General features: G+C 34.2%; 1 protein-coding gene across 1 annotated transcript; it reads left to right on the forward strand.

Moving 5' to 3' along the window:
* Positions 1–751: 751 nt before the first annotated feature.
* Positions 752–3,430, forward strand: LOC116121024. Its single transcript, XM_031406984.1, has 6 exons — positions 752–1,162; positions 1,542–1,773; positions 1,914–2,048; positions 2,305–2,539; positions 2,621–2,726; positions 2,810–3,430. The coding sequence occupies exons 1-6, from the start codon at positions 752–754 to the stop codon at positions 3,428–3,430; spliced, it is 1,740 nt and encodes a 579-aa protein (XP_031262844.1).
* Positions 3,431–12,822: the final 9,392 nt, after the last annotated feature.

Consider the following 12,822-nt stretch of genomic DNA (forward strand, 5'->3'; position numbering starts at 1 on the left):
GATTGTCACAACTTGACTCATCATGGTATAGACATTGTTTATGAGCATTTGATTATACGAGGAATGGATCCTACATATACAATTTGGTTCCATCATGGTGAAATAGAAGATATTACAGAAACTGTTACTCAAGTAAAGAGTTCAGATGCTTTTAACTTAATTACTAGTGCATATATGGGAGCCAATTATTATGCATCAACATCAGAAGAGAGAAGAGACAATGATTTCACGCAATCATTGGAAGATGCTGAAACTCCTTTATATCCTAGTTGTGCCAAGTATACAAAAATGTCTGCCATTGTAGCTTTATATAAACACAAAGTTACGAATGGTTGGATTGACAACAGTTTTGATGGCCTTTAAGATATGCTTGGAGACATGTTACCAGAGCATAATGTGATTCTCAAATCAGTCTACTCTGTGAGAAAATTTATTAAGGAGTTTGATTTGGGGTATGACAAAATTCATGCTTGTGCGAATGATTGTTGCTTGTTTAGGAAAGAAATAAAAAACTTGCAAAGTTGTCCAAAGTGTGGCTCTTCAAGATGGAAGGTAGATGAAAGAACGAAGAAAATTAGGAAGGGTGTCCCGGCTAAAGCTTTGAGATACTTCCTATAATACCAAGGTTTAGAAAGATGTTCAAGTCACCCAAAATGGCGGAAGAATTACAGTGGCATTTCAAACACAAAAGTGAAGATGGCAAGATGTGTCACCCAGTGGATTCTGTAACATGGGACTTGGTTAATTATAAATGGCCTGTTTTGCAGAAGATCCTAGAAATCTTAAACTTGGCTTGGCTGCTGATGGCTTTAATCCTTTTTCAAACATGAGCACAACTTATAGTTGTTGGCCTGTAATGCTTGTTACATATAATTTGCCGCCTTGGTTATGCATGAAGAAAGAAAATATCATGTTGACTTTATTAATTCCAGGACCTAAACAACCGGGTAAGGACATTGATATTTATTTGCAGCCTCTGATAGAAGATCTACAAGAATTGTGGAATAATGGTGTAAATGTTTATGATTCGTACACCAATTCTTGTTTTAATTTAAGGGCTATTTTGATGTGGACCATAAATGATTTTCGAGGCTATGGAAATCTTTCTGGATGTACAACAAAGGGAAAAGTAGCATGTCCATTGTGTGGTGACAAGACAAATGTTCATTGGTTAAAGTTTAGTAGGAAATTCTGTTATATGGGTCATAAGAGATTTTTATCATCTACTCATCCATTTAGAAAAAAAAAAAAGGCTTGGTTTGATGGAAAGGAAGAAAAGGGATGAAGCCCTATGATCACGAATGGTGCAAAAATTTTGTCTACTCCTAAGGATTTTGAGAATGATTGGGGAAAGAGTTCTAAGAAGAAAAGGAAGAGAGATTGCGAAGCTACTCCATTATGGAAAAAAATATCTATCTTTTTCGAGTTGCCATATTGGAAGGAAAATCTAATTGGTTTCGTAGAATTTTATTTATGTTGTTATCCACAATTTTTATATGATTTTTGTATTGCTTATAACTTTTTGCAAATTTTATTTTCAGGAGTTGCCATTACGCCATAATTTGGATGTTATGCATGTTGAAAAGAACATTTGTGAGAGTATAATTGGCACATTATTTGACATCAGTGGAAAAACAAAAGACAAAATCAATGCTCGAAAAGACTTAGAAGATATGGGAGTTTGTCATGAGTTGCATCCAAAAGATCATGGGTGTAGAACATACCTTCCAGCGGCTTCACATACGTTATCAAAGACGGAGAAAGAAAATTTTTGTAAGAGATTATTTAATCTAAAATTACATGACGGGTATAGCTCAAACATTGGGAATTGTGTATCAATTGAAGAATGCAAGAGATAACAAGTCTTAAATCGCATGATTGTCATGTTCTAATACAACAATTATTCGTGGTAGCATTAAGAGGTTTGTTACCCAAGGGACCAAGAATGGCAATTATGCGATTATGTGCATTTTTTAATAAATTATGTCAACGAGTTATTGATAGAGAAGTTGTGGTTGCACTAGAAGATGAAGTTGTTGAAACCATATGTATGTTTGAGCGATTCTTTCCCCCGTCATTATTTGATATCATGATCCACCTTTCAATTCATTTATGAAGAGAAGCACGACTAGGTGGACCCATTCAGTATCGATGGATGTATCCGTTTGAGAGGTGATCAATCGTTAAACCCATCTTCGTTTAAATTCGTCTATTATTTAAAGACATTAATTTAATGTGATATATTTTTATTTAGGTACATGAAGATTCTCAGAGGATATGTTAAAAACCGTGCATGACCTGAAGGTTTTATTGTAGAATGTTATCTTGTTGATGAAACTGTTATTTTCTATAGTGGGTATTTTAAACATGATTTTGGAGGAAATGATCAAAATGCTCGTAATCAAGATTTCTTTTCTGACGTAATTCTAGAAGGTCATCCAATCTTGGGAGGAAAGTCAATGTCATTAAGTGATGAAGTGTTAGAGCGAGCACATAGTTATGTGTTATTTAACACAACAGTGACCAAACCATTTCTACAGTAAGTATTTATCTCTAGATTTCCAATTTAGATAACTATTTACATTGTATATGACTTTTGCACTACTTGGTTTCATGTTAGGATGCATTTGGAAGAGTTAAAGCAATCCAACAAGAATCTTGAGAGAAATCACAACTTACTCCAAAAGACCCATGCAAATAATTTTGCAACATGGTTGAAAGAAAAGGTATTATACTTTGAATGATTGCTAAATACTTTGTAAGTCATCTCATAAATAATATTAACACCTTTTTAAAATTGTTTGTATAGGTTTCATTCCTAACCTCCATATGTGAGGATGGAGAAACACTAAAGTGGCTTGCAAATAGTCCAAGGAATCATGCCATGAGTTATAATGGTTATGTTATAAATGGACAAAGGTTTCACACAAAGGATGTTGACAAATCAACACAAAATAGTGGTGTTTCAATTGAGGCGACAACAATATGTCGAGCAAGTGCAAAAGACACTTCACAAGTTGTTGATGTAGTTGCATACTATGGGGTGATAAAAGAAATTATCTTATTAGATTACTTTCAATTTCAGCTTCCAATATTCAAGTGTCATTGGGCGAATGCTGGACATGGAGTTAAGTTTGAAGATGGTTTTACACTTGTCAATTTGCACCAAAGTCAGAATCAATATGTAAGGGAGCCATTTTTCCTAGCATCTCAAGCAAAACAAGTGTTTTACTCTAGAGAAATCGATTCACCTAGTTGGTACATTGTGTTGAAGGCACCACCGAGAGGTTACTATGAGCTGGAAATGTATAATGAGGATCAGGATTTGACTAGTAGACCAGAATATGTTACAACACGCTATATGAACATTTATGATGATAGTGAGGAAGTTAGTTACGTGATAGAGGATTGTGAAGGTCTATTGGTGTGATTTATGTACTTTTGTAAATTTAAGTTAAACAGAACTACAATTCTTTTATGTACACTGTTTATTACTTTTTATTTTGTGGATTGAAGCTAGTTATCTATTCATTTACATATTGTATATCGTGTAATTGTAGTTGCACCTTGTTTATAGGTAATGGGGCTTTTTGCATTTATTAATTTTTTAATAATTAATTGTAATTTTAATGTTATTTTAGATTCTTAATAATTAACTTTTTTTGATTTGTTAAGAAGGAATTGAGACAAAGATAAGAAATTATGGATTCCACAACCGTGCCTAAGAAAAAAAGAGGTCCAACTAAAATGAAGACCATTGCTTTGAATGGTGATAATCGGATTGAGATCAAGTTCAATGACAAAGGTCAGCCTATTGATGAAGAATCTGTTAAGCTATCTTCATTCTTGGGACCTCTTGGGAGAGAAATTATACCTTTTACAATTCCTGATTGGAGAAAGCTTCCTTCTGACATGAGAGAGAAATTATGGAAATGTGTTCAGGTTATGTATGAATCTGCATGTTTATATATACATATATATTTGGTGCTTATTTTAACAATTTACTTATACCTCTCAGGCAAGATATAAGTTGGATCAGGAATGGTAGAAACACTATGTGTTGAAGGAGATGAGTGCTCTTTGGAGAACTTCAAAGTCTAGGCTGGTGAGTAACATTAAGATGGCTAAAAATGAAGAGGAAAGAATGGCCCTCAAACCTAATAACATCAAGAGTATTAGTGAGTGGAAAAAGTTTGTAGAAGAAAAATTAGGGCCAAAGTTTAAGGTAATTATAACATTGCACACATATGGTCATTATATTATATATGCATATGTGTATTGTTGATGTAGTTGCATATGGTCATTTTAGGGTAAAAGTGAAGAAATGAAAAATAGGAGGAAAAAACAAACTTCCTACACAGGTGGTCGAAGGGGTTATGCTCGCATGACTGAGGATATAGTAATGTCTCATTCTTTGTTATGTGATTGTAGTTTTAAATTGAAAAATAGTATAAACATTTATGATTATTTTCATTTTTTGATAGAAAAAGAAAACTGGGAAGCGGGTCGTGTCTAGAGTTGAGGTGTGGATTGAAGCTCACAAGAAAAAGAATGGTGAGCCAATCAACACCAAGACTGCAGAAGCAATTATAAGTACTTTGTTATATATATGGTATTATATAATTAGAAAAATCTTGATGTTGTGTTATTTGCATTTATAGGAAAAGTTACAACAAATGGGTAATGATTCAAGTTTGCCAACTCCTACAAACTTGAGAGAAGGTGCTATAACAAAGGTATTAGGTCCTGATACAGGTGGACATGTGAAGGGACTTGGAAAGGGTGTAACTCTTACACAATTGTCCATAATAGTGCAAAGGGACAGCCTTATAGCTCAAATGGCACAACAGCAAGGTGAGATGAAAATGGAAATGAATCATATGAAGGACTTGCTCAACCTAGCTTTGAATCAAAATCAGGCTAGTATCACTAAAACCTTTTCTCTAATTTCATAAATACTTTGTATTTTTTCTCATAGTCTCACATGAACTTTACAGGGTCAAAGACAAACAGTTGAAGAATCCAAAGATGTATCGGTTAGATTATTTTTATATCAAGATGTTTATGTGTCAATAAATGTATACGTTTTCCCTTAGTCATTTCATTTGAGAATGGAAATTGTTTTATTGTATCCATTTGGTGTTATAGATTGTGAAAACAATCCCCCACAAAACTAAATTCAAGTTGCTTGATTGGAGTGGGTCTACTGAAGTAGTGGCTGAAGGACGTTTCTCATCAGATGATCCAAAAGTACTTGTTCATCATGTTCCTATTGGACCTAATGACATGAGAGTTTGGATTGATATAGCCAAGGTCCCTAATGCGTTTTTGTGGAGGTCTGCATCCGAAATGGTTTTTGTTGAAGAAGTTGTTGAGAGTACAGTTGCTTGGCCTTCTGACAAAGTTGTCCTACCTTTTTGAAAACAATTTTAGGTAACTTCTTTTCCATTTTAGGTACCTAATACGTTTTTGTTTTGAGTCTAGTAACCTGTGAAGTTGGTTTATGTTGCAAGTGAGACTTTTTTTCTCTTTTTCTTCATTTACTGGGAGAAAATAATTCAAGTTCCCTCTTATTAATGTTTGACTAACCGTATGATCAAATACTTATGTTTCACTTCCGAGAATATTTTGTTTTGTGTTTTTTTTTTTCCTTTTACTCTACATTATAGTATTGCAATATCATTACTTTGCCCATGTAAAATGGTGTATTTTATTTATATGCTGTATAGTTCAAATACGGTTTGGGCTTCATTATTTCCTATTGAGGTTGAGGTATAACTTAGAAACTTACTGTTGCTCTTTTAAATTATTGGATGCAGGAAATTCTGGGCAAGATTATACTCTTCATGTCATTAGTGTAGTTGCTGGTGAGGTATGCATTATCTTAGTATCTAAATTTTCTCATGTTGAGGTATATATGTATTCGATGTTTTAATTGTAAGAACACGCAGTTTATGTATAGAACTTGATCTATCTTCAGAAGTTTTTAATTTTTATTTAAATTGTGTTGCATGGCATGAAATATATCTAAGTAGGTCACTCTACTGTCTTTGTAAAACTTTCAAGGTTTTGCACTATAACATAATAATGTATTCTTTGTTATTTAATTGAGTGAAGAAAGATTCTTGATGGTGTGCAAACTGCAATATGCAATCTGTAGTTTGCAAATTGTAGACTGTAGTTTATAGACTGCAGGTTGCAAACTGTAAAATTGCAGTTGGCATTTTTGCACTAGTGATTGTGAAGTTGAATATTTAAACTTGCATGATGCCATTTTTTAGAACTAGTGATTATGAAGTTGAAGATTTAAACATATTCTTTTCCTCTTACTTTTGCATTAAATATTTGGGGTGTTTTTGTCTTAATCTTTTCTTGAATTTACAATATATATGTGTTGTCATCTTTGAGAATAACATGGGAATTGAAGATTTTTTTGTATTAATGGTTTTGTAGGTTGTGAAAATGCAAGAATACTTTTTTGGTAAAGCACAATTTGGAATGGAAGATGGTATGCATGATGGTTTTTGTTGTTAGAATTTTTTGAATGATTGGAATGTATTAACTATTGGTCATAGTTAATTTTCCAATCATCTAGGTATTATAATGTAAAAATGATAGGTGCATATTTGTTAGGCATATATAAAACTTTTTGTATATGAAGGTTTATATGTTACAAAATGTGATATGATATATGAAGCATATTAGATTTTATGGATGTAAAGGATGTTGGGTGCCTATTTATTAGGCATATATGGAAACTTTTTATATATGAAGGTTCACCATCAATGAAATGTTCTTTGGAAAATTAGTGTATCATTGTTTATAATTTGTATTATTTAAATAACAACTATAACAGTTTTATATATGCTATAACAGACAGATTGATAACACTTTCAAAATGTTATGGAAAATAATTTTGTAACATTTACTAAATGCAATGAATGATACTTTGATGGCACTTTTAACATGTTATTAAAAACTCTTCTGTAGCATTTTAACAATGTTACAGAAAACTAAACTGTAACAGGTTAATAATGTTACAAAAAAAACTTATTTATAGCATTTTGAGATGTTACAGAAAACTAAACTATAACATGTTAAGAAAGTTACAGAAAATTTATTTATAGCATTTTGAGAATGTTATAGAAAACTAAACTGTAACATGTTAAGAAAGTTACATAAAACTTATTTATAGCATTTTGAGAATGTTACAGAAAACTAAACTGTAACAAGTTAAGAATGTTATAGAAAACTTATTTATAGCATTTCATAATGTTATAGAAAATTAAACTGTAATAGGTTAAGAATGTTACAGAAAACTTATTTATAGCATTTATGCAGTGTTACCAAAAATCATTCGTAACTACGAATAAGTGCTACAATATACTTAACAATAGCATTTTATGATAGTTACTGAAATGATTAGTAACATACAAAAAGTGTTATCAATGTCTGCTTTTTAATAACATGGGTTGTCATAGCATCCTTATAAATGCTACGAATTACCTACGGTAATACTTTTTGCATGTTACCGTAGGCCATTTTTGTTGTAGTGAGATAAATACAGTATCATGGGATTGAGCTTTTAAGAAAGACATTTAGGAATCGTAGAACCATTATATATATGAGGAAGCTTATCTTCAGTTTTAATCAATTAAAATGAGGAAGCTTATCTTCACTTGAAACATCATATCACTGCTTTTCAGAGAAAAATCATTATTGTAATTCACTCACCATAATGTCTAAATTATCTATTTTGATTATTAGCTATACATGTTCATTTGAAGGTGCTACATAATAAAGATTAATCATGTTAATTACATATAAATTCCTCTTTAACTTTACAACTTAGTGTTGTTTAATAAATCATTTTCACATATTCTTCATGTTGATGTTGCAGATGTCCAAATCCAATCCCATGGCTATTGACCAGTCTAATACTGATGAGAATCCTAAGACACCAACTAGTAGGAATCCAACTCCAAACCCAATCGTAGCCCCACAACCTTCCACGGATCCACGACCACCATGAGTCCCCAAACGTGTAAGTTCTAATACTCGAAAAAATACTTCTAATATGTGGGATCACTTTATTGTAAATCCTTGTGAGAATATGGATGACAGGACAACAACATGTGATTATTGTGGGAATGTGCTTGCATGTCTAAGTAAAAGTGGTACTAGTTGTCTACGGAATCACTTAAGTTGATGTAAAAAGTACCCTTTGAATGTGATGGATAAGAAACAAAAGGATCTTAGTTTTTCAACAAACACAATCACATGACCAATCAAGTGGTATTGTTGCCACCTCCACACAATCTTCACTTACAACTTGGAAATTCAATCCAGATAGGCTTAGACAGTGATCTCTAGTTAGAATGATCATAATTGATGAGTTGCCCTTTAGGCATGTAGAGCGTTAGGGGTTCTGTGATATGATGAGGGATGCACATCCTTTATTTCAAGTTCCCTCTCATATTATTATGGCTAGAGACTGTTTTAGTATTTATGTTGAGGAGAGAAATAAGTTGAAGGCCTTTTTTAGTAAGTTTAGTCAAAGAGTAAGTCTTACCACAAATACATGGACATCTTGCCAAAACCTTAACTATATGTGTTTGACGACTTACTTCATTGATGATGATTGGAAACTACACAAAAGGATCTTAAACTTTTTACCAATTGCCAGTCATAGAGGTTTATTAATTGGCAAGACAATTGAGAGGTGTTTGCTTGATTAGGGTATTTCTAAAATTTTCACTATTGTCATGGATAATGCAAGTTCTAATGATGTTGGAATAAGATATCTCCATAATCGGTTAGAAAGTTGGAAGGGAAGTGTTTTGAATGGTGACTTTTTGCACATGAGATGTCGTGCACATATATTGAGTCTCATTGTAAAGAGGGGTTAAAAGACATGAAGGACTCCATTTTTCAAATTCGCTTTACAGTGAGGTGTGTGAGGTCTTCTCCAGTGAGGTTACAAAGGTTTAAGAAGTGTGTAGAGCAAGAAAAGATTGAACAAAAAAATCTTTTGGTTCTTGATATAGAAACAAGGTGGAACTCTACGTACTTAATGTTGGATATGGCTTTAAAATTTTAGAAAGCATTTGAGTTGTTGGAAATCCAAGACATTAAGTATAGAGATGAACTTACTAGAGGGGAAAAGTCAAGGGGTTTGCCTATGCCTAGTGATTGAGGGTATACCTGTTACTTGTTATCTTTTTTGAAAGTTTTTTATGATGCTACTCTGCGTGTGTCGAGCTCACTTTTTGTCATTGGTAATCCATACATGCGCGAGATCTTTGCCATTAGAATGTAGATTTTCAACATGGTGTAAAAGTAATGATGTTGACTTAAGTACTATGGCTAGGAGAATGAGGGGAAAACATGATAAATATTGGTCAAATATTGATAACATCAACTTAATGTTATTCATTGCAATGGTGTTGGATCCTAGATTCAAGTTAGGATATGTGAATTGGGTTATTAGTAATTCCTATGATGTTAATGCTGAACTTTTGAAGACAAAAGTGTATACAACTTTGTACTTTTATTTGACCAATACAAGCTCATTTATGCTTCTCCTAGTGGGCAATCTAGTCAACAATCTCAACAAGCAAGTCAGGTTAATGTTGAAGATGTAAATGTTGATCCTAAAGAATTGATGTATTGTATGTACGATAAGGCAATGGCTGGACAAGAGGTTTTGGTGACCAAATCTGAGATGGTTAAATATTTAGAGGATGAATGTGAGCAGCATCACAAGGACAAGATGTTTGATATCTTCAGTTGGTAGAAGGTCAATTCAAATAGATCCAATTCTCTCTTCGATGGCATGAGAGGTATTGGCTATGCCAGTTTCTACTGTTGAATCTAAGTTGGTGTTTAGCATTGGGGGTTGTGTATTAGATCCATTTTGTAGCTCCCTCACTCCTAGGATGGTGGAGGCTCTTATTTGTACACAAGATTGGATTTGGGCTACACGTGAACCATTCATGATTAAGGAGAGCTTGGAAGAGATATCAGAGCTTAAGTTAGGTAAATTTTTTGCTTCAGTTTCAATTATTAGTTATTATGTTGTCTTTGTTGGATTTAGTGACTGTATTTTGAATTTAACCATTATTTATATGACCTGTTTTTTGTAGAATTTGTGTCTTTGGCAAAGGGAAATAACACTCGTATTCATCTTGATGATTGAAGGTTTTGCAACATTTAATTGAGGTTTGATTTCTTCAATTGTTTTGTTATTGTAGGCAATGAAAAAAATATGATTTAATTTTTATAAACTTCTAACATTTAATTTTTGTTTGGGTAGAAATTGGGAGAGCTACTCGTATTGACTTAATGTTGGTTTCCACTTTCCACTTGTGGAGTTGTACTTGCACATTTTCTTTTGTTCTTTTCCTTTGGGACTTATTTTGTTGTTTTATTATGGACGTTTCATTATGGACTTTTATTTTTGTTTTATTATGGACTTTGATTTGTATCAATTTTTAATTTATTGTCAGTTGTGGTCAATGGATGTGTATGAATGTTTAATTTTTATTTGGATATGTATTGTTGATGTTTACAATTTAATTCAGGAAAAAATAAAAAATAAAACCAATTTTATCCAATTTAAGGGGAAAACCAGTTCAAAAAAAAAAAAAAAACGATTAACCGGTTTTTCTATTAATCGAAAAATTGATTTTCCCCTAAATCGGTTTGGGAATTTTCCTGAATAAAAAAACCAGCTCGGTTCAAGAAATCATTTAACCAGTTCGGTTGACCGCTTTTGAACACCCCTAAGCGGGTTAGCATGCTAACGTGAGCTACGCTACAGTAAAAAGTCAAAATTAAGGAAATAGTGTTAATTTAAGGGTAGGAATATGAAATTTATGAAACCAGGGATAGGAACTTACTCGCTAAACCTTAAGTGGGAACATTAGTTTACTCTATTATTAATTTAGTTAGTGATGTAAATTTTTCCACTCAACTACAACCAACTTTTTAACTCCCCTCCTTCGCTCCTTCTAGAGTCCCATGACCATTTCTTCCACTTATTTTTCTAACCTTCTCATCATTTTCATTCACTCTTTCCATAGTCCCCTCACCACTTCTTCCACTCATTTTCCCAACCTTCTCATCATCTTCCTTCACTCTTTCTAGAGTCACCTCACCACCTCTTCCACTCATTTTCCAAACCTTCTCATCATCTTCCTTCACTCCTTCTAACGTCCTCTCACCACCTCTTCCACTTCTTTTCCCAACCTTCTCATCATCTTCCTCCACTCCTTCTAGAGTCCCCTCACCACCTCTTCCACTCCATTTCCCAACCTTCTCATCACCTTCCTTCACTTTTTTTGGAGTCCCCTCACCACCTCTTCCATTCATTTTCCCAACCTTCTCATTATCTTCCTTCACTCCTTCCAGAGTCCCCTCACCACCTCTTCCACTCCTTTTCCCAACCTTCTCATCATCTTCCACCTTTCAACAACTCTTCTTCTTCTCCCTCAGCGTCTCAAAAAGGTCCTCATTTTGAATCCTCCGTCTGTCCCAACCACATGCTCTTGCCTCTAGTTAGACCACAACGTGAGTTGGCTTGTCAGCATCGACAAAACATCAGTGACAAGGTTCAGTGCTTGCAAAAGCTGATGCCATGTGAGAAGAAAATGGATACTGCTACCATGCTTGAAAAGGCCTAAAAGCATGTTCGATTCTTGCAAGCTCAAGTTAAAACTCTCCAATCAGTGCCACTTGAGTCTACCTTTGCTCTTTAAAATGAGTTGGATGGGTATCGTTTTGGAGGTCTTGTTGGGTTGGAGATGTTGAACAAGTAGCAACTTTTACAGGTATTGGTTAACTTTTCGGTGGCACAAACCATGCTTTATTCAAAAGGGTTTTGTGTTTTTTCTTTGGAGTAGTTAGCCAGGCAAAGGTTTGTATGTAGTAGTTACTATGTTTGCTTTTTGGCTTATTAATGCATGAAAATGAAAGTGATTTATTCAAAAGTTATGAAACGGGAGGCAATTTTCATATTGCTTATAATTATGGAAATTTGTTTGTTAATTAATAAAATCTACCAACTTTTGATTTTCTTCCATTCAACTACAACTAACTCCTTTTTAACTCCCCTACTTTACTCCTTCCAGAGTCCCCTCACCACCTCTTCCACTCATTTTCCCAACCTTCTCATCATCTTCTTTCACTCCTTCTACAGCCCCCTCACCACCTCTTCCACCCCTTTTTCCCAACTTTCTCATCATCTTCCTTCACTCCTTCCAAAGTCCCCTCACCACCTCTTCCTCTATTTTCGCAACCTTCTCATCATCTTCCTTTTCTCCTTCTAGAGTCCCTCACCACCTCTTCCACTACAAGGGGGTGCAAATCCACCCAATTGGGTCCCTTCATAACCATTTTTCACTGATAAATCTTCTAGAGTGGAATTTTGATCTTGAGGACTATGCTAGCAAACTATTCTTATAATATGTGATTTAAAGTGAAAAGAAAATTTATAAAATTTCATAAGATGAAGTTGCAGTTAGAGGTGGAACAAATGGGTCGGGTTAGGCGGGTCAACCCTAACCCGGCCCGTAACGAAGCGGGTTGAACCCGGACTGCCATTTGACCCTAACCCTGCAGCAACCCCCGGGCGGGCCGGGTTGCAAAATGGCAACCCGCAACCCGGCGGGTTGCTGTTTTGTCTCTTTTAAAAGAGACCTGCCAACCCGGCGGGTTGGCCGAAAAAAAATTTAATTTTTTTTTCAAATGACCCCCTTACCCTTGAAATATAGCCGTTGGAGGGGTCTTTTTCGTCATTTTTCTTTCCCATTTTTTTCTATA

The sequence above is a fragment of the Pistacia vera genome, unplaced genomic scaffold (genome assembly GCF_008641045.1).
Source record: "Pistacia vera cultivar Batoury unplaced genomic scaffold, PisVer_v2 Contig956, whole genome shotgun sequence".
Classification (NCBI taxonomy): domain Eukaryota; kingdom Viridiplantae; phylum Streptophyta; class Magnoliopsida; order Sapindales; family Anacardiaceae; genus Pistacia; species Pistacia vera.

What these genes read in the sequence shown, in the direction of transcription:
- LOC116121024 (XM_031406984.1), top strand. Translation starts at nt 752, where the DNA reads ATGGCCTGTTTTGCAGAAGATCCTAGAAATCTTAAACTTGGCTTGGCT. An exon ending in TGAAGTTGTTGAAACCATAT is followed by an intron (nt 2,049 to 2,304) that starts GTATGTTTGAGC and finishes CATGACCTGAAG; the next exon opens with GTTTTATTGTAGAATGTTAT. An exon ending in GTGACCAAACCATTTCTACA is followed by an intron (nt 2,540 to 2,620) that starts GTAAGTATTTAT and finishes GTTTCATGTTAG; the next exon opens with GATGCATTTGGAAGAGTTAA.